This window comes from Ailuropoda melanoleuca, chromosome 9, assembly GCF_002007445.2.
Source record: "Ailuropoda melanoleuca isolate Jingjing chromosome 9, ASM200744v2, whole genome shotgun sequence".
Taxonomy (NCBI): Eukaryota; Metazoa; Chordata; class Mammalia; order Carnivora; family Ursidae; genus Ailuropoda; species Ailuropoda melanoleuca.
Window position 1 is genome coordinate 17,244,535 of NC_048226.1, and position 26,889 is coordinate 17,271,423.

Here is a 26,889-nt window from a genome sequence, read left to right on the forward strand (position 1 = left end):
CCAGGTTGGCTGCATCTTTTAACATTCTCCTCCAGCAAGATGTGATTGTTCTAGTTTCTCATTGTGGCTGTCATTTCTATTTCTCTAGTGGTTAATGATATTGAACATCTTTTCAAGTATTTATTGGTTATCTGTATCTTTTCTTTTGTTATCTTTGGTTATCTGTTGCTCATTTTCTGTTTGGATTTATTTTTAGTTTTAAGAGCTTTTAAATATTATAGAAACCAGTTCTTTGTTGTATATGTTGTTTACAAATATTTTCTCCCAATGTGTAATTTGTCTTTTCATCCTCTTTATGTTCTTTTGCAGAGCAAAAGTTTTGCCTTTTGATGAGGTCCAGTTTATTAATTTTTGCTTTTATGTATCATGTTTTTAGTGTCAATTCTAAGAACTCCTTGTCTAGCCTTAGGCCCTGACGGTTTTCTCCTGTAAGAAAGAATATCACATTAGTTTTTTCTCTGAAAGTCTTACAGTTTTTGTTTTACATTCATCTTCATAGTTTTGAAGTTTTGGTCTTCTGGAATTAGAATTCTTGATGTCTTTTTTTTTTTTTTTCTTTCAGCACTTTTATGATGTTCATTATCTTCTGGCTTGCATAGTTTCCGAAGCAACATCTGCTATCATTCTTATATTTGTTCCTTTGCATGTAGTATTGTTTTTTTCCTTAGGCTACTTTGAAGATTTTTATTTTTACACTGTTTTTCAGGGATTTGATTTTGATATACCTTGTTGGGGTTTTCTTTTTTCTTATGCTTGACATTCATTGAGCTTCTTGGGTTTGTCTTTAGAGCTTCCATCTAATTTAGCAATTTTTTGACACTATTTCTTCAAATACTGATTTCTGTACTCCTCTGTCTGGTGTTTCCAAGACTCTTACATGTTTGTTGGGTTGTTTAATATTTTCCCTTAATCACTGACACTCTTTTCAGTTCTTTTCAATCTTTTTCTGTGTGCTTCAGTATGGACAAATTGTATTTCTCTGTCTTCAATGTCTAATGTGCCGTTAACCCCACCTAGTGAAGCTTTCACTTTGTTGATTGCAAAAGTTCTGTTTGGTTCTTCTTCATACCTTAACACTTCTCTTGCTAGGTTCATATTTTGCTTTAAATGCCTGAATATACTTCTTGTAGCTGTTCTTATGTCCTTCTTTGCTGATTTTATTGTCTCTGTTCTACTGGATCTGCTGGTATTGACTGTTTTTTCATGGTTATTGGTCACATTTTCTTGATTTATTGGCATGTCTAATACTTTATGATTGGATGCTGGACCTTACAAGTTTTACATTGCTGAGTCTCTAGACTTTATTGTCTTTCTTTTTCTTGTGCCTTATTCTGTCAGGAGGTTATTTGCGATTTAGTTTGATCCTTTCATGGCTTTTGTTTACACTTCACAGGCCTAGAGTAACCTCTACTCCAGGGGTAAGTTAGCCCTATTACTAGGGCATGGCCTTTATAGGATCTGATTTGAATGTGCCAAATAATCAACAAGGACTTGATACACTTGTTGCTCGAAACTTAAATGCCTCCAGCCCTGAATGAGCTCTGTGGACCACTCAGCTAATACGTTTTCAGTCACTTTTTGCCTACGCTACATTTTAGAATTCAGCAATGAGTCAAAGGATCCTTACTTAAATTTTTAAAGGTTTTTTGTTTTTTGTTTGTTTTTTTCCTATAGCATCATCTCCTCCAGAACTCCACCCCACTACCCCACAGCTTCCAGGTGCCTCAGTTTCCCTGAATTCTGACTTGTGTCTCCATAACTCAGTGAGACTTACATACTTTGTTTGGAATCCCATTCATGTACCATAGTTCACAGTTTGCCTCCAGGTAGAAAGCTAGGGACATTGTGTGGCTTGCCTTGTTTCTTCTCTCTCAGGTAACATAATCCTAATTGCCTGTTTTTTATATCTGAAAATAATTGTTTCATATATTCCATCCAGTTTTCCTGTTGCTTATAGCAGCCTATAATTCCATCCTGGTCCCTATTATTCCATTATGGCTGGAAATAAAAGCCCTGTTCTTTTAATTTTTAAAGAAAACAACTTCTTTATTTTGGAACAATTTTATATTTCCAGAAAAGTTGTATGAAGAGAGTACAGAGCTCTAGTACACCTATCACCCAGTTTTTCCTGTTGTTAACATCTTAAAATTCCGTGATACATTTGTCAAAAATAAGAAACTGACATTGACATATCACTATTAAGTAAATGTCCATATCTAATTTTATTAAAAAACTGCTAAATTACTTTCCAACGTGGCTGTGTTGTTTTGCATTCCTGCCGGCAACGAATGAAAGCTCCTGCACTGTAGGAGAACATGATGAAAACTAGTTACATTGAAACACCAACATGTCAGCTACTTTGAGATTACAAAAAACAAGTAAAGAGAAGTGACTTAAAATTGCTAAACTTTTGATTGTAGATGACTCAGGATAACTATAACAAGTATACAATAACAGGGCCATTCATGGTCCTCTGATTGTTCTAAGAGCTTTACATTTATTGCTTCGTTTAATCGTTAACAGTATTCTGATGTCGTTGGTGTTATTATTCCTCCTTCTATAGATTAGGAAATGAGAAGCTGAGTAATTTTCCCTTGGGCACATGGCTACTGAGGTGCACTCATTCTTCCTGCAGAGTCTGTTCTCTGATCCGTCCCACCAGCAATGATTCTTTTTTTTTTTTTTAATTTTTTTTATTATATTATGTTAGTTACCATACAGTACATCCCCGGTTTCCGATGTAAAGTTCGATGATTCATTAGTTGCGTATAACACCCAGTGCACCATGCAATACGTGCCCTCCTTACTACCCATCACCGGTCTATCCCATTCCCCCGCCCCCCTCCCCTCTGAAGCCCTCAGTTTGTTTCTCATAGTCCATAGTCTCTCATGCTTCATTCCCCCTTCTGATTACACCCCCTTTCTTTATCCCCTTTTTCCCCTACCGATCTTTAGTTCTTATGTTCCATAGATGAGAGAAATCATATGATAATTGTCTTTCTCTGCTTAACTTATTTCACTTAGCATTATCTCCTCCAGTGCTGTCCACGTTGCAGCAAATGTTGACAACTCGTTCTTTCTGATAGCTGAGTAATATTCCATTGTATATATGGACCACATCTTCTTAATCCAGTCATCTGTTGAAGGGCATCTCGGCTCCTTCCACAATTTAGCTATTGTGGACAATCCAGCGATGATTCTTTATCAGTTGCACATCAGAATTAACTTGAGGAGTTGAGATGGTGTTTCACTTGGTAGGGATGGTCCTGTGCACCTATGTTTTGTAGTTAGGATTGGGAAGATTCTATTCTTTCTGTAGACTGCATCTTCATTTTAATGTAGGTAAATTTAATGTGTTCAAATACACTTTTTGATTTCATTCATAACAGTGAGCACTGTAGTTCGTGTTTTGATTTGGGCATTCATTTTAAGGTCCTTTTGCATATGTAGAACTTGAGTTTAGGCAAATATTTTGTGGGTGACTGAAAAATCAATTGCCTCTTTAGTTTGGTGTCCAGGCACCCTGGCTTGTGTGTAACAAATGCAAATATGTGTATATGTATGCTTGTGTGCTTGCACACTTATTTACATAGGGTGTTTTGGCACAAAGAAATTTTAGGGTGGTCTGATAAAGCAGTTAGGTATTCCTTCCTAAAATTAATGCTTAAAGAATATTGGTTTTAAAACAGGAAAGCATTTTATATACACAAAGCAAGGAATAAAATATATGATAGAATGGGGGCGCCTGGGTGGCACAGCGGTTAAGCGTCTGCCTTCGGCTCAGGGCGTGATCCCAGCGTTCTGGGATCGAGCCCCACATCAGGCTCCTCCGCTATGAGCCTGCTTCTTCCTCTCCCATTCCCCTTGCTTGTGTTTCCTCTCTCGCTGGCTGTCTCTATCTCTGTCGAATAAATAAATAAAATCTTTAAAAAAATATATATATGATAGAATGGAATACTTGTTTAAATTGTGTTAGACCCAGCAGGTTAATACCTTCACAAACTCTATTTAAAGCAGCATTAAATAATCTTAAATGTATTACTTTTGTGTCTTTCTTATTTTGTGTTAGTGACATTTTAAAACATTTGATATTAGGCTTAAAAATGTAGAAAAAAATTTCAATATTCTTTTTAAAAATACTTTATGAAGATTGAGTCATGAAGCATAACAAATACAATGATAGATTTGAAAATATAAAAATATCCAGGTCTCTTGTCTCAAAATCAGTGATATAAATTTATTTTAAAATTATTGTATGATCTCCAGTAGTCGCTGTTGTTCTGCTCTGAATAGTTGGCGGCTGCTGATGGCATAAAATCTCCACCAGAGTGCGCTAAAGATACTTCAGTGGGAAAAGTGTTATTTACTAGGCTTGTCTGGACTTGTCAGCGGGGGTAACCTTTTTTTTTTTTTTTTAAGAGAAGAATTTGATTCTTCTTTATGAGATTCCTTTTGCTGTGAAATAAATTATGTAGCTTGACAGTTGAGTATTTTTACAGATAATGTAAATGATCAGTATTTAATCTCTCCGTTCTTGGTTCTCAGTCAGCGTATTAGCTGGAAATAGCTTTGATTTATTTTGTGAAGTTACCCTTCAGAAATTGAAAGTTGCGTTTTCATTTACATAATAAGTGTTGATTTTCTTTATGCAATACGTGTTTTTCTGAAAACCCGAATACTTTAAAATGAACTAGAAAAACTAGTAATTTGTGTTTTGAGTTTAAAAAAAAAACCTCAAAATATTTCTATTGTGTATGCTTTTATTTTAAAATAACAAATAGGTTTAATATTTGTAATTCCAGCATAAAATATCATTCTCGAGGTATTAGTTAACTGTGATGACCACAGGTTTTGTGTCATATACTTAAAGTAGGGTACGATAGAAAGCTTTGGTCCCTTTATACTTCATAAATTTCTATGTGAGCATTTTACAGGTTAGTTATCTAGCAGAAGCACTGGATGATAGCAACTGTTTTTTGTTTTCTTTTTTTTCTTCTTTTCCCCCAGGTACCTTCACTCAAATAACATAGTTGTGGTTCCAGAAGGTAAGTCCACTTTCAGTTTTTAGTTGGGAGGTACCATAGTTTATGCTTTCCTTTATAATAGTAGAACAAATTTTGATTGGAGTTTTATGGAATTTTACTTATAAAGCATCTTTAATTTATTAGTTTCAAAGATTAGTAAGTTAAGTTAACAATTTTGATTGAATATAATATGTCTAAAATGGTTGTAATGGTTAGGTAAATTATTATTGCATAAATTATTAGGTAAATAATAAAATGATAAATTTTAAAGATTTTTATTTTTTTTATCTAATTTTATAATTTTTTAAGTATTTGGTACACCCAGTATGGGGCTCGAACTCACAACCCCGAGATTGTGTCACATGCTCCACTGACTGATCCAGCCAGGCACCCCAAAATGATAAATTTTTTAAAAAATTTATTTATTTATTTTGAGAGAGAGAGAGAGCGTGTGCACGTATGCTCATGTGTGCAGGGGAGGGGCAGAGGGAGAAGGAGAGAGAAAATCTCAAACCGACTCCCTGCCAAGTGTGGAGCCCAACACTGGGCTCAATTCCACAAACCTGAGATCGTGACCTGAGCCAAAATCAAGAGTCAGTCACTCAGCTGACTGAGCTTCCCAGGTGCCCTTTTAAATTTTAAATTTAATAAATCCAGCTAAGAATTTTGGCTGGACAAAAAGACCTTATATATCGTTTCATCATTTATTTATTCAAGCAATGCTTTACACTGTAACCTTTTTATTTGTGCTTTTTAACTTATCATATTTTATATCAAGGTTGAAGTCTTATCACTCCTATAAAATTTACTTTGATCTGTGTTTTTACTATTTGCACAACAGAAGCAGGGATATCAAGATATTTTAATTAGCAGTACTTGCATTAAAGATGTGTCATAACACTTGGGTCAAATTAATTTTGCTTTTACCTTTCTTTTCTCTTTGAAGCCATTGGATCCCTCGTAAAACTCCAGTGTTTGGATCTTAGTGACAATGCCTTAGAAATTGTTTGCCCAGAAATTGGTCGTCTGAGAGCTTTACGTCATCTTCGATTAGCTAATAACCAACTGCAATTCCTACCTCCAGGTAATCATAGTCTGTAGCACAGAATAGTTTCTTGTCTATTTACAAATCTGTTTTTATTTCTGTTTGTCACTGTGTGTCTAGGCAGTGAGCTTTGGGTATATTTATGATTTGGGGTGGTCCATTTGTTTGAAGATGGAACTAAGGAATGTAGGTGAAATGTGTCTAAGGGTCTTTTACCTGATGTGGACATAAGAAGGCGGCATTTATGTTTTTAGCTACAATTACTACAATTTTGCTTTGCAATCAGTTCCCCTTCAAGTCACTCCTCTGGTGAAATATTTGTACAAAAAAGTAATTCAATTCTGAATATTTTACATAAGAGAATTTAGATGAACTTTGCATGATATAATCATTTTAGTACCCCAAAAGGAAATACAGTGTTTTCTGTCATTCTCTAGTGAGGTAGCTGATGTACATTAACTTTGATTTAATAAATCTTACTAGAATTTCATAGCAGAATTTAAGTTTGAGTCCTAGAACTAATTGTCAGTGCTGCCTACTGAACATCCTTCTAGAATGTGATGTACATATGCATAGCACTGAAATTCTGCAATCTCCTGAGTTACCATTAAACCTGTTGACTTTCTTACAAGGGGCATAAAGGGTCTTCCTTTGTGAATCCACACATTTGCGAATTCTGTCATATGTCATTTCCCATATTTTAAAAAAAGGTGAAGTATGTTAAAAAAATAAAAAACTTGTGCCTTAAGTGTTATATGAAAGTTACTCTGCAGTCAAGAATGAGCAGAGAAAAATGCAGATGTCACATTATCGAAGATTATTTCTATTTAGTAACTCAGGAGCACCAACCAGTCTCTTAGTGTATCCAGGTGAAATGTGTGACTCAACCAAAATTACAAATCACTACCTGTCATGGAACTTCAGGGTCACATGAGAATGGTAAAAACTACTCATGCGTAATCCATGAATTAAAAAGTTTATAATATTTCTTTGTGACATAAAAAATACTTTCTCTAAACTCTTTCAAGTACAAACATGTCTAAGTGAGACACAGTAACTTATTAATTTTTAGACTTTATGTGCCACCCGTAATAATATAGGTTCAATATTGTTTGCAAAAATAGTACAGTGGTTGACTCTGCTTAAAAAATTCTTTAACCCTATATAATTACTGTCTTACATTTTCCAAAGATAGTTAATACAAAAAATTTCAATATGGTGTAGGAATCTGATCTTTCTTTTAGAGTTTATTGTATGTAATCAGGCTCAGCGGTGTTTTATCATTCTAGCTTTCATCAAGTTTATATATTCAGATACGCAGGAAATTAGATTCTCTTTTGGAAAGCGCCTAGGAAATGTTATCAGTAAAGATAATACTTCGGGTTTTCATATTCTCATATATGAAACTTCTGCAAGATCTGTAAAATCAAGATATATGGATATAATACTGTATTCAGAAGTCCCTTTTTATATATATTTAAAGAGCATATGAGAAATACAATTCTGTTAAACCATTGTTCTTTGTATTCTATTATTCTGTTTTTTCCTGTAATATAAGAGCATTTTGTGGTAGAATGTGGTCATTTCCTTCCATTATATACTCTTAGAGGTTAAGGATGTGCTACTAATGTCATTGACTGCTTCCTAATAACCAGTAAAGGGTATAGGTTTTCTGACTGCTTGCATCTAATTTTTAATTTTTATCTCACCCATTGCATAATAGATTTTAAGCATTTACTACTGGTTTTATTTCCATTGCTTTTGTCTGTTGTATATGTTTGATTTTGCCTGATTTGGGTAAAATTATATACAGTAATAGCTGTATTTTGAGTGGAAACTTTTGACTGAGCCGTGTGTAGATTTTCTTCTTTCTAGGCCATCATCAGTAGCAATAGACTAGACCTTACTAGTTATTTGATTCACTTTATTTATCTTTTTATGAGGTGATTTCATATGTTATGATTTGAATGGCTGAGGGGCTGGATACATATCCCCCAAGTGTCTGGTCATGTTGGTCGTATACGATGGGAAAGTATGTTAAGTGTAGTAAAAAAACAAAAACAAAAATGTGAGGGACTCCTGTGTTACCTCTGTTTGATGACAGCAGGCACCAGTTCCCTCGAAAGACTTAATGTTTCGTTATGTGCATTTGTTGTGGTTGAAAACCTTTGAATATGGTTTCATTTTCAATATTTAAAATTTGAAAAATTTTATACCAATATTTGAAAAATCTGCAACATTTGAAAAATCTAGACGTGTATATAGAGAGTTTTAAGACTGGGATCTAAGAATGAATTATAGGGGTTTCACGAATGCCCTGAAATTTGCACACAGTTTGGTATTTATGAGTATGTACCTGTTGCCGTGAAGAAGGTCCAGTGTTTTCAACAGTTTTGCAAACACATTCATGACTTATATGGTTGATTCTATTGAGTCGTCTGCCAATACCCACCTGGTAGCAGCTATGTGGACTGGGACCCATTTTCTGGGATACCCCTTGCCCCCATTCTGTTAGACTGAATGTACTGCCATATTCCTACCTCGTGACATGGCTTTATCTCTACAGTTAATTGGTGCTGGTGTAGGTACCTGATCCAAGTAGAACAGTTCTTATCCTGGGAGTTTTGGAAGAGGCTAGTGGGGGAGAAGGAGAGAGAGTAAGAGACATCAGGGGAAATGAGAAAAAGAATATCAGTCTCTTTTTCTCTCCAGGCTATTGCACAATGCTCTGTAATCTGACGAGGTGCTGGGAAATAGCCACATGGATTGGGAAACAGAAAAAAGAAGAAAGATGAAGCAGATATACAGAGAGTAGATGGAGGCAGAGACTTTCTTTCTTTCTTTCTTTCTTTCTTTCTTTCTTTCTTTCTTTCTTTCTTTCTTTTTCTTTTCTTTTCTTTTGTTTTCTTTTTTCTCCTTTCTTTCTTTCTTTCTTTCTTTCTTTTTCTTTTCTTTTCTTTTCTTTTCTTTTCTTTTCTTTTCTTTTCTTTCTCAGAGAGAGAGAGCACAAGCAGGGGGAGTGGCAGGCAGAGAGAGAAGGAGGCTCCCCAATGAACAGGGAGCTGATGCAGGACTTAATCCCAGGACTCGATCCCAGGATCATGACCTGAGCTGAAGACAGATGCTCATCCGCCTGAGCAACCCAGGGGGGAGGCAGAGACTTTCTTTAGTATCCCAATCACTGGTTGTGTCCTCAGTGTCCTTCAGGCCCATAGGCTTTGTGCTTAAGCTAGCTCTAGTTGGCTTCTGTGAATTGTAACCGAAGACCTCCATGTAACAATGCTGCCCTGAAGGCTTAAAGCAGCCATTCTGGGGTATAGGATTAATTGTGTTTTGAACTCACTTATTTACTTAAATATTAATGCTTTGAACTTGCAAAAACTCTTATTAGTAGTAGGAAGTCCAGGGTTACCAATAGCACGATCAGTAGTATGTCCGTAGTATGTCTGTAAAGTGGTTCCTTCTGTTATCTGGTTTTTTTTCCCTCTTTACAACATTCTTTGCACCCTTTCTCTTAGATGTGCCTACACCCACACCCCCCACCCCAGCACAGGTGGTTTTTTGGGAGGAACAGAGAACACTGGTGTGAAGCCGTGACAGGAGACAGGAATGTAGAGACAGCTTAGAGTGTGTTAGTAAGCCAGTGTAGGGGAGGTACAGTTTTTCCTGTGCCCTCTTAGGGTCTCCAGTTGGGCCCAGGAATTAACTGACATCAGACAGATCAACAGGAGAAAAAGTATACAAATTTTATTTAGTAATTTTTACGTGTGCAAAGGAAGCTTCATCAGAAAAATGAAGACCTAAAGAAGCAGTTAAAGCCAAACACCTGTACACTAGGTTGAACAAAGAGTAGTAGCTGTGAAAATGTGACAAGACAAAGGGGTTTGGGTTAGGGCAGGTAATTGTGAAACAGTGACTAGGAGCGTAAGGGTTAGTTTGACAAGGTTGGTTTGTTAAGATCCCCCTTGGTCTCTACTCTCCATCTCTGGTGATAATAATGTCTTCCTTCCTCCCAGTACAGGGAAGACAACTTTTACATGGGAGTTTTATCTCATGCTTTTAGGAAGAAAAGGGAAGGTCAAAGTTCCTTCTTGCATCTGCCCATTTTCAGTGCCTTTAACTCAAAATAGTTAGTATGTCAGAGTGGCATATTTTGGGGTGGCACGCTCTGAACTCCTCCACCAACCATCACAGTGGGCACTGAGAGCTTAATCCTGTGTAAAACACAAGGGATTATCCTGCTCAAGTGTTGAGAGGCCTAAGACTTTAAACCTCAGCTCCCAAAAAAAACTGGTTCAGAGTTGCTTAGACGAGGGGGTGCTTGCTGTACCTACACACATGTGGTAGAGCAGCGGCCTTCTGTAGAAAAAGCCTCAGCCCCAGTGATATGAATACTGGCAGCAGAGAACTGGCCAGAGAACACCCCAGTGGTAGCTCTGAGTCATCTGTGCATGGGGCTTCAGCGAATTCCAACAGACGGGCACCTTGGACTGAAGGAAGGTTCATGATATACCTGTTTTAAATATCTTCCTGACTTAGTCCATAACCCGGCCTGAAAGATAAGGCTAATTTAATAATACAGATTTAACTTGGTTCCAAGATGAATAAATAATCACTCAAAAAATCTTCCTGGATAAAATTATTGAAGTCATGGTTTATGGTATAAGAACTTTGGAATCTTGAAGCACTGTTTTTTTTGAGCAGGCCTCATTCCCTTTTAAAAAAATTATTATTTTAATAACTTTGTATTTTATTTGGCAATGAGTTTTGTAGGTTTGTATCCAAATACCATAAGGAAAAGGTTAAATGAATATTTTGGCTAATTTTTTTTACTGTGATATTTAAAATTTTTATTTTTGATCTTTATTTTTTACACATAAATATCATATATTTTTAAGGTATGCAGCATGATTTTTTGATATATGTTTACAGTGTGAAATGATTACCACAGTGAAACTAAGTAACACTTGAGTTCTACTCTCAGCAAATTCAAATATACAATATATTATTGTGTATTAATAATACATTATACATTAATATGAATATATTAATACATTATTTTTCATTGCCTTTGTTTTTAAAAAACTTTTTATTATGGAAAATTTGAAATACAAAAGTACAATAGAATGATGAACCCCCATATACCCAACACTGAACTTGAACAGTTATCATTGAAGACCTTCTTGATTTTCTTTTTAATTTTTGTTCTTCATATTTTTGTCTTCTCTTAGTTTTTTTTTATTGAGGTAAAATTTACATATAGTGAAATGCACAAATGTACAATTCTGAGTTTTGACAAATGTATGTACCCATGTAATCAGCATCTTTGTCAAGATACAAAACATTTCCATTACCCCAGAAAGTACTCTCATATCTCTTCCAGTCTGTTGACCATAGGTGAACACTCTTCTAATTTCTGTGACCACAGGTTAATGTGATCTGCTGTTGAACATAAGATAAGTGGAGTCAGGTATTCAAGATGCATCCATGCTCTTGCATATATCAGTAGTCCATTGTTCTTTAATTTGCAGGGTAGTATTCAAATATTTGAATATACGGTTCATTTATTTATTTCCCTCTTGATGGACATACAGGTTTCTTCTAATTTTGGACTATGATGAATACAGGTAATATTAAACAGTCTTGTGTAAGGCTTTTTATGGATATATGTTTTCATATATATATTTCATAATGATATACACACACACACACACACATATCCTTATTACAATTTACTTAGGATGTTTTACCACTTAATATGAATTGTAAGCCTCTTCTGGTAGAGTGTACTTCCATTTACCCTCATGTTCTTTTATCGTTATTTTCTCCTATATGTCATGAGCCCTACAATATAGTGTCTATTTTGCAACAGTCAATTGTCTTTAAAGGAAATCAAGATAATAAAAAAAGATATTCTTTGTTTTTACCCATGTATTTACTATTACGCATGCTCTTCGTTCTTTCCTGTGGATGTATTTTCTGTCTGGTATTACTTCTCTTCAGCCTGAAGTACTTCCTTTTGTATTTCTTGCAATGCAGGTCCTTCAGCAATGAACTATCTCAGTTTTCTTTATGCAAAACTGTCTTTATTTTTGAAGAATATTTTCTCTGGATATAGAATTCTCAATTGACAGGATTTCCTTCTTGCACTTTATGAAGGTGACCTTCCATATTGTCTTCTGACCCCATTGTTTCTGATGAGAAATCAGTTGCAATTTGTATCATTGTTACCTTGTATATAATATCTTTTTCTATGGCTATGTTAACATTTTTCTCTTTATCTTTTGTTAGCAGTTTGTTTAGGATGTGCCACAATGTAGGACTTTAAAAATATCCTGGTTGGGGTTTTCTTGATTCCCAAATTGGGAAGTTTTCTGTCATTATTTCTTCAGATATTTTTCTGCCCCGTTTCCTTTCTTTTTGGGAGCTCTAGTCACACACATTAAATCGTTTGATATTGTTTCACAGGTCACCGAGGCTTTTTTCTTCTAAAAAATTTTTTTCTCTTGATCTGAAGGTTGCATGATGTATCTGCTGATCTGTCTTCTGCTCACTGACTTCTTTTGCTCTCTCCAGTATGCCATTTATTAAGCACCTCTTCACCCCACAGTTTTCTCCCCTTTGGTACCCTGTCCTACATTTTCCAGCTGCTTCAGCTCTCCAGGTCGGATCTCTGGCTCTTCTGCTCTGTGAGACTGCTGAGCTCTGCTTGGGTTCCACTTACCGTGCTGTGGCCCGGAGTGCACCCCTTGGCAGAAAGCCACGTCCCAACATGGGGCTCACCTCTTCAGGGATCAAAGTTCTGTGTTTCCCGTCTGTTGCTTGAACACAGTTGCCTCATCTATTTTTGAGTAGTTTTATTGTATTTTGGTGGGAGCAAGTCTGGTGGCAGTGACCCTGTCATGTCTGGAAGTGGGAGTCCATTACATTTCTTTGAGTTCTCATCTGAATGCTAACCTGAATGCTTTCCTATATATGAATTACGTACCAATTAAACATTTGTATGTTGCCTTCTACTTCTAGCTTCAAAACTGGAACATTATTTGTTACAGAACAAATGTAAACTCATTTTATGCCAAAGGCTTTTTCTAACTTGATCAAGTAAAATTATCTGATTTGTTAGGACGACAAATACCATGCACTTGCAAATAAAGGAATATTAAGGAAAGATTTCCATCAGTGCAGAGCTGCTTGCCGGACGCTTTTGTGATTCACCCTTTGGCAAAGACTACAAGGGCCAATGGATATTAGAAGCATCCACTCACTCCTGATAGTCAACAGAAGCCTGCTGCTTTTGTGATTTGCTGTAAACTCCCATGAGAGAACGTTGTGGTAACAAACAAACAACAAAACGTAACTGGAGTCAGAAAAGATGTTGCTTACATCTGGGATATAAATCAGCCTATTTTTAAAAAAAAATTTTTTTTATCCTTAAAAAGTTGTTTTGCGTACCAAAAAAGGAAAGATTTTTAGTCCAAATTAAAAACACTAAAGCAGTGTTGCTTTAATAATAAAAGTTTTAAAAAAAATAACGAAAGCACACAAAAGCACATATGTCTGTGAAAATAAAATACTCAAACGCAGAAATATGTGCTACATATAACTAGCATGAATTGTTCCAAAAACTCAGCCTTCAAGTATGGTCAAGTTTATTATTTTTTTCTTAAAATGTGTTTTTCTTCCAGTTGAGCCTCTTATTGCTTTATTGAAATGAAATTTAGTATCTCTTCTTAGACCTGTCCCGTTGCCACCTAAATTGTTATGGAACCTCTGTGCTCATTGGTCTAATGTGGAGGCAGAGAGAAACAGACCAGCCTTCTTCCTGTGGAGCACACAGCAGGACAACCTGGTCATGCTGGGGCTTCCACTGTTGCCTACTACCCCAATCGTTGAGACTTCATTGGCATCATCTGACAGATGATAGCATAGGCCGCAGTGCTTCTTCAGAGATGCCAATCCCACTCCTGTAGGTACAGACTGGTCATTGGTGATCCGCATTGGTGTTTCCTGGGTTGGTTTCTAGGGATGCTGGGCGGCTCCAGGAATACAGGGGCAGCCCTGGTTTCATTGTCGTCTCTTCCATCGTGCCTGCCGCTCAGAGATCAACTCAAAGGGAATCCTCAGAACACAAAGGATCTTATTGTGCCCCCTTTCCCCCAAATTATCATGGCTTTTCAGCCCCTATTACCCTCCTTGATGGCTACCATAGTAATTTGGGGGTAATTTGCCCTCCTAGGGAGACTCAGCTTTTCACTGATTCCACATCAGTGCTGGTAAATTAACTAGCTAGCATATTTTTTTGCTAATAAAGAATCTAAATAATTAATCTCTGGTAGAGCACTCCTCTGAGGTCACCAGGCTATATATGTATGGTCAGCAATATATATAAATAGACTTTCTCTATTTTGTAGGGTTATCTACATTACTTGGGGCACTGACTTACTGTTCCATTTGCCTAACAAAAAGTATCTGTTGGTTCAAAGTACCATGCGGTGTAGTAGAGGAAGTGGAGATGGTGAAGGTGCACAAAATCTAGACCCAGACTTAAAAGGAGCTTGTGATGTTTTATTGTCTAATACTTTAGACTAATATTTTTACTTTTAAGGAAGAGAGTAGACAGGGTAGAGAAAGAAATATTGAGTGTGTTAATAGTCATCTGGGTACAGTGCAGAGTGGTTAAGATACCCATTTGACAACTAATGGACAGAGGGATAAAAATCTAATAATTTACCCATCCTCAGCTTGCTAGGTAATCACCGAGTAATTGAGTAAATTGTCTATCAGAGTTCTAAACTCATATTCACAATCTGTTCTTTCATTGTCTCTTACATGCATAAAGTTACTTTATTAATATATTTGTTATACATAATACTCTATTAGTGTAAGGAAACTTTATACCATAACTAAATACATATTAGTTACTTTATAGTAACATATAGATATTTTATTCAGGTTTTTACATAACATTATCTCAGTGTATTAAAACACACGGATTTCCCAGAAAAAATATTTTTATATTTGATGCTATTATGTATTGTTCAATCTGGTTACAAATGGAGCTAAAACTTTAAAATTTTATTTACAAATTTTCCCAAGGTTTAAAAATTGGGCAAAAACCTTGGAATAAAAATGGCCATTAAGATTCTTCTAAAAGAAAAAAAGTTTTGTTTTCTGGACCATGCATACTTTTCCGTGTCAAGTAAATACAGAAAGTACTCCTTTTTAGGAAAGACGTGAAGGGAAATGGCAGAACACGTGCCAAACATCTGAAAAACAAAAGTTCATTGTGATGATACTTTTAAAAAAAGGCAAAAGGAGAAAAGTTAGTCCTTCAGACTTGGAAAGCTTTTCCCATCAATCATACTACTGGCTAAGGCATGTTGAATTCCTTTCCACGGCCCATTCCTTTGTGAAAAGATTTAAAAGAGGCTAACATCATAATAGCAGCGACTCAATTTGAAATCCCAAGGGGAATACTTCCAAATTTACTTTACGTGCAGTACTGTTATTCTTCCCTTTCTGTGTACAATTAATTTTCTCTGCCATGGTCTTTTATGAGCATAGTGCTGGTGGGGTCAGCTGAAGAGGGTTTAAGGAGAAGTCATGCTTGAGGTTGAGGGACTGAGCTGATGTGTAAGTGGTGTTCAGGACCCAGTGATTTGGATTTGAGTATATCCCATTACTGTATCACTGAAATATATTCAACTCCTAGTCTGTCACAGATACTTTTTTAAGGATTATCTTTCTAAATAACAGATTTGAAAAATGACTTCTGCAGTTAAAATGCTTCACTTAAATAATTTGCCAAAAGTGTTGTGGTTGCAGGGAGAGAAGCCCATAATGGGTTCATGACCATATGTTTATCACGAATAGCAGGGATTAGGGGCATTAAAAAAAAGCTGATGAATATAAATGATCTTAATCTTATGGAGTGAATGTTCTTGAGAACTTATTAAATATTTTTTTAGGCACAACTTACTAATGGGAATTCAGAGATTGAATTGTTATTTTTGGACATAAATCAACTTGCAGTACTTTCAAGGTAGTGTGAAGTAATTTCTATCATAGCTTTGGTATCTTGGCAAAACTTGGGGTTTGTAGTTCATTTTTACTAAAGATCATTTGAGTATTGAATATGTTTTTTATATTTTAATAGTGATTTGATTTGTATTTGTGAACCGGTCTTTGGAAAAGACAAGTTTTAAATAGATACATTTAAAATGATTATATTTTCCTGGTTATTAAGGTTATTTAGAGCTGTCTTGTTGTTGTTTTTTTACCTTGATTTCAGATGTTGTTTTGTGACATCAGGATATTATAGTTTTAGATCGAACTATATAATTGTGAAGAAGAACTACCTGGCAGAATATAGGTTATGTGCTGAAATAGGTGTTTCCTAAAAAGTATTGCCTTCAATGTGTAACACCTTTATTTTGTTTCATATTTTATTTGAACATACTCGCTGCTTACCTCATCTTTAAATTATTTTAACCTTTTAAAGGTTTTAAGTCATGTTGTCTATCGTGCAAGTAATTTTAAAGGTAATGATTGTTTTAGTGAATGAAAAGCTTTATGATTTGCCAAGGGTTGATATAATGAGAAGTAATTAAACAAAATTTGGTTTGATATGGTTTGTTACCGAACCCTCCCTCCCCCCCAAACATACACACACAATTGACATCACGGTTCTTTGTTCAATCCTTTCTACTATTCCTTTTTAAAAAATCAAAATTTTACACATATATATTGTTTTTAAACAACTTGTGTTAGTTTTCGTTGTGTATTTATTTGTAAGTGAAGCAACTTGAAGTCAGAGTTGTGCCTGTCAAAGTGTCAAAGGATTTAAAAAATGAATGTCCTTCGGCACTGGAGGAGATAATGCTAAGTGAAATAAGTCAAGCAGAGAAAGACAATTATCATATGATTTCTCTCATCTATGGATCTTAAGAACTAGGATGATCGGTAGGGGAAGAAAGGGATAAAGAAAGGGGGGGTAATCAGAAGGGGGAATGAAACATGAGAGACTATGGACTATGAGAAACAAACTGAGGGCCTCAGAGGGGAGGGGGGTGGGGGATTGGGATACACCAGTGATGGGTAGTAAGGAGGGCACGTATTGCATGGTGCACTGGGGGTTATACGCAACTAATGAAGCATCGAACTTTACATCGGAATCCAGGGATGTACTGTATGGTGACTAACATAATATAATAAAAAATCATTTAAAAAAAAGAATGTCCTTATATGCTTACAACAAGTGTCATTAGCTGGTTGTATGTCTTTTCTGTTTCTTCGCTAGATCTGTTGACATTCTGAAAGAGAAAGCGTGGCAGGTCTTGTTTTGATGACGTTTTTCTTTTTGGTTTCAAAAGTTTGATATTTATTACTTTAGTGTAAACTTAGAGTATCAGTTATCAGTGTCTTAGTATTTATTTTTTTGAAAGTCACAGCAGGTTTTGTAGAAGTCATATTATTTACTTATACATTTAGGTTCATAACGTGAATCTGTTTTCCTTACATGAGTTTTTACTGTAACTTCATTGTCATTTTGTAAAATGTTGAAATAATCGAGTTTTTTGGAAATAATAGCTGAAAGACCTATACGGATGTTTAGGGTAATCTCAGAATTTTTCTTTCTCTTATCCAGTTTTGCCTCCCTTTAAAATTTAAGTATATATTTTCATGAATGAAAGTATAAGTTTTTATAAATCAAATAAGACTAAAAATTGAATTATTAAGTCTTCAGTTGAGTAACCAAAAAAATATTTTTATAATTTTCTCTTTGCATGACTTGAGAAAGATGTTTACTCTAAAACAGAACAAATATAGCTCAGGAAACACTTTCAAAAAAGTATGCATAATTATGCATATTGTTGTATATATCCCAAACCCAAATTATGATTTCTGTGGTATGGTTCTTCTGTTGCCCACTGTCACTAGGTGACTGAATATTACCTTTTTAACTGTGTGAGACAATTTTTCTCTACTGATTTTTCTGCATAATCATGGAGAGTCACAAATATGGTCTTATATACATGGAATATTATCTTACAGTTTGTACGCATGCAAGAGAAACTGCTCTTGTTCAGAGATAAATTTCCATGCTTTGTTCACTTAAAGTGAACTGATCCAGTGGCATAACTGGATATATATTTTATGCATATCAAATCCCCAAATTATCTAACAATTTAAGAACCAAAAATTTACGTTACATTTAGTGAGTGATATATTAAATATAGACTATAGAATACTGTTAATTTTAAATGAAAGAGAAAAATGAAAGTTTTCTTCTGTTTGTTTTTTGAGATTCTTTTTTTTTTTTTTAAAGATTTTATTTATTCATTCAACAGAGAGACAGCCAGCGAGAGAGGGAACACAAGCAGGGGGAGTGGGAGAGGAAGAAGCAGGCTCCCAGTGGAGGAGCCTGATGTGGGGCTCGATCCCAGAACGCCAGGATTATGCCCTGATCCAAAGGCATACGCATAATGACTGAGCCACCCAGGTGCCCCTGTTTTTTGAGATTCTTAACATAGTAGACCAAATCAGCTTTGTAACTCAACAATTAGTACAGTTTTACCTATTCTGTACTACTTAAGAACTTTTTTCTAAAGTGCCAGTAATTGTATCTCTTTTATTTGAATGCGCTTGGTTTGCGTATGATATCCTGTGGAGTTGCTTTTGGACTTTATGGCTAAAGCTATTTGAATTTCCTACACCTAGAATTCCATGGAGCTTTAAGAACTGTCAACTGTCAATAAAGCAAAACCCTATAAACTTAATGTCACTGAATCCCTATGTCTCCATTTTCTTACTCAGCGTAGTACATAGGTTTTAACTTGATGGGTTCTGATACACCTTCTACCACTAAAATCCAACATCCTTAAACTTACATAACGTTAACAGGTTTCATTTTATGAAGGGGCATGGAATGAGTGTCAAAAATCTGTTTCTGATGGTAAAAGACATGACATAATACAAGATATGAGCATTTATATATCATGTCTATTTATCTCCTATCAATAGTTTAAATTTCTCACTACTTCTAAATCAGAAACTCTGTAAAGTTATGATATAGAAACAGTAAAGCAAGAAATAGTGCTTTGATTTCCTTATCTCCGGGGCGCTCTCTGTAATCGATTTACAAAGTGTGACCTGTACACAACTTTTTTCCCTCCATATCACTTTAAATAATATCTTGTTAATCTTTATATCTATGTCAGTAATGTCGTTCCTGGCATGGGTTACTAATTTATTTAAACTACTACCCATTGATTTTTTAAAAACATCTTTATAGAGATATAATTAACATAGCATAAAATTTACCATTTTACATGTTCCATTTGATGAATTTTATTTAAATGTGCACAGTTGAGGAACCCTCAGCACAATTGAGTTCTAGAATATGTCCATTGTCCCCAAACGTTCCCCAGTTCCTGTTTGTCACCAGCCCCTGTTCTTATCCTCAGCCAACTGCTCATCTTTCTATTTCTATAGTTTCGCCTTTTCTAGAAATTACGTATAAACAGAATCCCGTAATATGTAGCCTTTTTTGTCTGGTTTGTTTTACTTAGCATAATATTCTTTATACAGTTCCATGTTTTAGTAGTTTGGGGTTTTTTATTCTTAAGTAGCATTTTATTGTATGGCTATGCCATATTTTGTTTATTCACTAGGTGACTGACCATTTAAATTATTTTTAATTTGGGCTGTTATGAATAATATTGCTATGAACATTTGTGCACAAGCTTTTTGTAGGCAAATGTTTTCCTTACTCTTGGGTAAATGCCTAGGAGTAGAATTGCTAGATTGTGTTGTTAACTGTATTTTTCACTTTGAAAGAAAGTGCTAAATTGTTCTCCAAAGTGGCTATACCATTTACATTCCTGCTAGCAGTGTATGAGGGTTCTAGTTCCTCCATATCCTTGCCAACATTTGGTATTTTCAGTCTTTTTATTGTGGCTGTTCTAGTGGCTGTATAGTAGCAACTCATTATGATTTTATTTTGCATTTCCTTAGTAACTGAAGATTAAGCATCTTTTTGCGTCCTCACAAAATTCATATGTTGAAATCCTAACCCCCAAGGTGATGGTATTAGGAATTGGGGCCTTTTGGAGGTAATTAGGTCATCAGGGCAGAGCCCTCAAGAATGAGATTAGTGCCATTATCAAGGAAGTCCAAGAAAGCTCCCTCACCCTTTGTGCCTTCTCAGGTCGCTGTGAGAAAATAGCCGTTAATGAGAAAGCAGACCCTCACTAGACCTTGGATCTGCCAGCACCTTGATCTTAGATTTCCCAGCCTCCAAAACAGTGAGAAATAAAGTTCTGTTGTTTTTAAGCCACCGAGTTTATGGTATTTCTGTTATAGCAGCTTGAACAGACTAAGGCAGTATCTTTTTCTTGTGCTTATTTGCCATTTCTTTGGTGAAGTATATCTATTTAGAAATCTTTTGCTCAATTTTGTTGTTGTGTGTGTGTGTGTTTTTTTAAGGTTTATCCATCTATTTTAGAGAGAGAGAGCAGGGGGAGGGCAGAGAGAGAGGGAGACAAGACTCCCTGCTGAGTGGGGAGCCCAACAGGGGACTCAGTCCCAGGACCCTGAGATCATGACCTGAGCTGAAACCAGTTGAGCCACCCAGGAGCCCCTGAGTTGTTTGCGTTATTATTAGGTGTAAGGGTTCTTTATATGTTCTGATGTTAAAGGGTAGTTTTCACAAAAAAAAAAGGTAAGATCGTGATTTCCATGCAGATATAAAAATTTTAAAATGTGTTAAACCTTTTATTTGACCTATTAATAAGGAGACTGGTAAGGTATTAAAACCAGTTCAAAGGAGGATACAAAGAACAGAACATTTATAGATTAAGAATGTTGAGATGGATGTTCAAATGGAAGCAAAGCTGGTTTTTTCCACAGGGACAGCAGGTTGTCTCTCCCTGGGACATAATTTATTTTCGTGTTTATAAACAAGGATTATTTTACATTGGTATTGGTAATCTACAAGTTACAGAGTTGTGAAATAGCTCTCATAGAATGAGAATCAGATAACCTGGAAGGAGGTGTTAGAGACCAGGGGTTAGCAAACTCTGACCTATGGGCCAATTCTGACCCTCCACCTGATTTTATAAATAAAGTTTTTTTGGAAGACAGCCATGCCCATTCACATACGTACTGTCGATGGCTGCTTTTGTGCTGCAGTGGTATAGTTGAGTAGCTGTGATGGTGACTGTATGATTCCCAAAGACTAAAATGTTTACTAAATGACCGCTTAGAGCAAGTTTGCCAACCTTACTCTTGTCTGGATGCAAGTCCTTTATCAGATATATTATGTATAAATATTTTCTCCTAGTCTGTGGCTTGTCTCTTCATATTTTTTTATTTTATATATGGGATATTCAGTTGTTCCAGCACAATTTGTTGAAAAGACTATCCTTTGTTGAATATTCTTGGTAACTCTGTTGAAAATCAATTGTCTATAAACATATGGGTTTATTTCTAATGTTCTGGTCTGTTACTCTTTGTCTCTCCTTATGACAATACACATTGGCTTGATTATGATAGCTTTATAGGAAGTTTTGAAAGGAGGCCTTGTGAGTCTTTCAGTTTTGTTGTTTTTCTTTTCAAATTTGTTTTGAAAAATAAATTTCATTGATCTTTTACAACCAGAGAAAATTAATTTTTCCTTCTTTTTGGGTATTTTATCTATATACATGTTTCTTTATGTAGCAATAAGAAGGTAAAAATGAGGGTCTGGAAGACCTTTTATTACATTGATCATTGGGGATTATTACACTATTGGCTATAATTTCTAATCAGTCTATTACTTGCTTTTATTCTTATTTATGTAACTTATGACTTGAAACTTGTGTCTCTATAATTTTATTGTGCTTCCCACAGCAGGGTGTCTCTTATCAATAATATAGGGACAGTGAAGGGCCAGACAAGGGGGCTAGATGGACATGGTTTGCATTGTGACTTCAGTAGGAGGGACAGTTGAAGAATAGCCTTGAGACTAAGGGAGATTGCTTCTGCTTGTCCAATTCCCTGTGGACCTGCTTCTGCTCCTCACTGATGGCCAGATCGTGGTGATGGGAGTTGAGCAAAAAGAAGAGAAAGGCTCTGGGTTTTGTCTCACACCAGATTACCTAAATGCACTTCAGTGTTGTATAAAAATCATGGAAATATGTATAAAAAGATTAGATGAAAGGATACCAAACAACTAGGATGGTTACTATAGAGTTCTCTTTGTGGCTTCTTTATAAATATGGAAGTGTGTATTGCCAAAGGTTGGGAAGTAAATATTGTGAACATCTTCTCTTTTTTTTAAGTCATATTTGATAATCAAGCCTGTCAGGGCTTATTATAATGTTCAAATTGTAGTCTTTCTACAATGTGCAAATTCTTGTATTTACATACATTTCATCCATATAAAAATATAGATTTTTATAGCACGTATTTAAATTTTTAAGTTCTTGCATAGAAAAAAACTGAAGTAAAATAAATACTACTTTGAAATGTATCAATACTTAACAAAATGTTTTTAAGAAATACCACTCAGATATTGCTGGAACTAAAATTCTCCCATCACCCTTAGGGGTCAAGCTTTAGCTTTTGATAAAGTATCAGGTATGTTTAAAGTATTTTAGGGAGGGGTGCCTGGGTGGCTCAGTCATTAAGCGTCTGCCTTGGGCTCAGGTCATGATCCCAGGGTCCTGGAATCGAGCCCTGCATCAGGCTCCCTGCTCTGCTGGGAGCCTGCTTCTTCCTCTCCCACTTCCCCTGCTTGTGTTCCCTCTCTCACTGGCTGTCTCTCTCTGTCAAATAAGTAAATAAAGTCTTTAAAAATAAAATAAAATACTTTAAGGAATGCTATTTAACAACTATTGTCTTTTGAAACCCCTCTGATATGCTAATTAGGGGAAAGTGAAATTTGGAATGTGGAAAATTGCATTTTCCCTTCTATATTTTTCTGTCATTCAAAAATTTGAAAATAAACAAAGTGACTTTGTTTTTCTGAAATCCTGCTTTGTGTTCCTTCACTCAGGTCTCTGAATGCTCCACTTTCTCTAAACAGTGCTCTGCATAAAGTGTGTTAGTATATCTTTGTAAAAATTATGATGAATAACTTCCCATTTCTTCCTCACTGCTGAAAAAAATAAGGCGGTATTTCAGTATCCGTCACTGAGACATTAAGCCCTGAATGGTAGTAGTTTATTTTCAACATCATGATTAAGGCTCTTCAGAAGAATACTTTGTTGAACGTTTGTTATTTCTCCCTTTGTCTTCATTTAATTATTTCTTAGTATTGCTCCTTATTAGGCTAAATTACTTTGGTATCTCTAATTAAAAATTAAATATCTTCTAATGATCCGGCCTTTAAGAAGACAAGCCAACTAATGATGCCGAGCCTTTTCTCTTTGCTGTTGGCCCAGACATTGCCTGCTTTGGTTTCCTAATTTAGTAACAGGAATAAAACTATGCACGACTGGGCAGGTTTGGCATGCCGGCATCCAGCCAGGAAGCATGGGTTTCTTAAGTAAGTAGACCGATGGGGATTTGCGGAAAACACAGATTACGTTACATGAGCTTTGCGCTTCGCAAATCCCTAACTATTTAAAGGAACTCAGCGAACCCACGGCCACCGAAATAAAAGTCGGTTTTGTTTAAACACGCATGTACGCTAAATGATGTATTGTTTCTTTTCCCCAAATTACCCTTCATCTTTATGTTTTTAATTTCTTATTTTTGTTAACTTAAAAAAAAGGTTCTTTTTTAGTAAATAATACATCAAATTTAATTAACTCCATTCAACTATTTTATACATTTGTATTACCTTTCAAAATAGCATACTATGAAAGAGTTGGTAATATACATACGTAATGTGCTTCTGTGTGAGGAAATGAAAGAAAACTCTGAGATTAAAAAAAAACAACAAAAGGCTCGGTTTTACACACCACGTCTGGACGTCTCTGCTGCACGGTGTGGGCCTCAGGAAGTCCTGCATCATGCAATGTGCACTGTACTCGGTGGGTCTGCAGTGGCTGCTTGCTTAATATCTGAGCACTGGCTGCTGGTCCTCCTCATTGATGCCCCTTGTCTGGCATATCCTCAGTCTTCTTAAGTCCATTGCCTCTGAATTTAGAGAAGAGCCTTGAGGCCTAAGGATTTTTTCCCCACTTTTTTTCTCCTTCAGACTTTTGTGTGTTTCTTTTAGACTCTTTGTTAGATGAAGACCGGTTATCCATCCTGGTGATCTTTTTTAAATTGGGTTTAGACTGTATGTAAACATTGGAGACAGGTAATTCTGAAGCATGTTTTCATGGAGGCAGTGAGTATCTCATCCCTTATAAGACTTTTGACAAATAGGGATGAACAGTTGATTCTTTTTTCGTATTTGGGAGGATGTGGGCAGGGTATGGAGGGGAATATATTGTATGAGCTCCAAATCGTACTAAAGCATTAGTAGTTGTAATATGGAACAAAATGGATTTAATATAAATTTAAGTAGTCAAATTACATCAACTTTAGAATCAGTAAGATTTCTCATTGTAAAAAGTACTCTAAAAGTATAAGAAAGAGTACTAATACATCACAAACTTCTTGATCAAAAGTGGTCGGAAGGTTACTAATCTATAAAAATAGTCAGTTTTGAAAATGACCTATTCCTCAACTTTTATAAATAACGGAATAGGACAGATGCCCAGTCCTAGCATCAGGATTCCTACCTTGCTCTTCCCTTCCCTATCGCATTCTTCTGCCTCTGTTATTCTCGTGCTCTTAAAATCCACATTCCAGGGCACCTGGATAGCTCAGTTCATTAAGCATCTGACTCTTGATTTTGGCGGAGGTTGTGATCTCAGAGTCGTGAGACCGAGCCCTTGTTGGGCTCCATGCTCAGTGGGGAGTCTGCCTGAGATTCTCTGTCTCCCTCTCCGTCTGCCCCTCACCCCCACATACTCCCTCTCTTCCTTTCTCTCTCTAAAAATAAATAAATCTTTAAAAAAAATTAAAATCTACATCTCATGGAGGCTGACTTTGCTTTCTTGAGAGAGGGGGCACTATTCTAACAAGGTTTTGGCTGACTTAGAGATGGGCGGAGAGAAAGTCTCTGTTGTCAGAGACGGAAAGTGGTATCTACTGGTTACTGTGTAATTCTGAACGTGAGTGCAATCTAGTATGTAGTTATTTTTGCTCAGTAAATTTAATCTTTTAAATGCATTGGATATTTTTACTGCTAGTAGTACTACTAGTAGTAATAACAATCATAATGTCGTAACAGTTACTCTAAAACGTGGTATATTTTGCCCCTTCTCCAGATAATCAAGAGATTATTGTTATTATTGGTAGCACATTTACTAAGTATTTAAACTAGGCCGGGCATGTTATTAAGAGTTCAACTCTGTTTTTTCTCTTAATTATCAGTTTAATAGTATAGAATAGATATTACTGTTTTTTACTTCTTTTAAAGATGAGGAACCCGCAGCTTAGATAGACTGACTGTCTTGCTAGAAATTACACAGCCAGTAAGTGGGGGGATCAAAGATTTATTCCAGTTCATTTATTGTTTTAAATGTAAAACAGTGTTACATATAGAAAAGTATACAGATTAAAAGTACATACTCAATGGGGGGGGGCGTGCCTGGGTGGCTCAGTTGATTAAGCATCTGACTCTTGATTTTGGCTTAGGTCATGATCTCAGGGTTGTGAGATCGAGCCCCAGATTGTGCTCTGCACTCAGCAAGGAGTCTGCTTGGGATTCTCCCTCCCCCTCTGCCTCTGCTCCCCCAAATAAATAAACAAATCTTAAAAAAAAAAAAAAAAAGAAAGCACATTCTCAGTGAATTTTCACAAGATAAATATAACTGTAACCAAGAAATGAAATGTTACCAGAGCTCCACAAGCCCCCTTGTGTTTCTTTCTAGTCACTGTCACCCCCTTCCAAGGGCACTCTTCCAAGGCACCACTATTCTGACTTCCATTACCATTTCAGTTGTAAAGGTAAATTAAAGATACTTCAGTTGAGAATCTTGTTCAGGTACAGTATACTGTACTTACTAACAGGAAGGACTTCTTATGTCTGACCTTGGTCATTATGGACCTTTATTCCACATGTGATGCAGAGTCACTGGAGGGTTCTGAGCGGAGGAGTGAGATGATGTGACTCAAGTTTAAAAGGATCACTTAGGCATCTGTGTGCAGAAGGAGCCAAGGACAAACACTGGAGGTCAAGTTAGGTGTCCATGGAAATAACGCAGGTGGGAGATGATGGTAGCAGACTGTTGATTAGAAGCCATTGGATTTGGATTTGTTTAGTGCTTTATAACTTTCACAGTGTTTCAATCATTTTCTTTTGTTCTCAGGGCAGGTTTTATAGATAAGGAATCTGGAGGCACAGAAAGGTTACTCAGACTTACACCAGGTCTTCTGATTCTCAGTCCAGTGTTTTTTTTTTCCCAAGCTGTTACCAGAAATACAAAGTAAATTAAAATCGTACTAGCCTGTGGTACTATATTAGTTATCTATTGCTGCATAAGAAAATTACCACAAATTTAGTAGTTTAAGAAAGCCCATTCATTTCTTATGTCAGTGTCCATGGATCACGGGTTAAGACACAGCTTGCCCAATCCTCCTGCTCGGGATCTCACAAGACTGCAGTCAGGTTTGGGTTGGCCATGGCTCTGGGCTCCTCTGAGACTACTGCAGAAGGGCGTGCTTTTGACTAAAGATCCATTAACACTGTTTATCGTGTGTGAGACTGGAACAAAAATGGCTGAAGTCGTATAGTGAATCTTACATATTTTTCTATATTAGCCGTCTAACAAAGGA

The 26,889-nt window shown here is 36.0% G+C and overlaps 1 protein-coding gene across 4 annotated transcripts in view; it reads left to right on the plus strand.

The window, feature by feature from the left end:
* Positions 1 to 26,889, plus strand: part of LRRC28 (leucine rich repeat containing 28) — a 160,541-nt gene that overhangs the window by 39,418 nt on the left and 94,234 nt on the right. For all 4 annotated transcript variants that reach the window (XM_034667928.1, XM_034667931.1, XM_034667930.1 and 1 more), the window contains exons 4-5: positions 5,008 to 5,045; positions 5,971 to 6,108. In XM_034667928.1, coding sequence (XP_034523819.1) covers positions 5,008 to 5,045; positions 5,971 to 6,108 — 176 coding nt within the window. The remainder of the gene's footprint in view (positions 1 to 5,007; positions 5,046 to 5,970; positions 6,109 to 26,889) is intronic.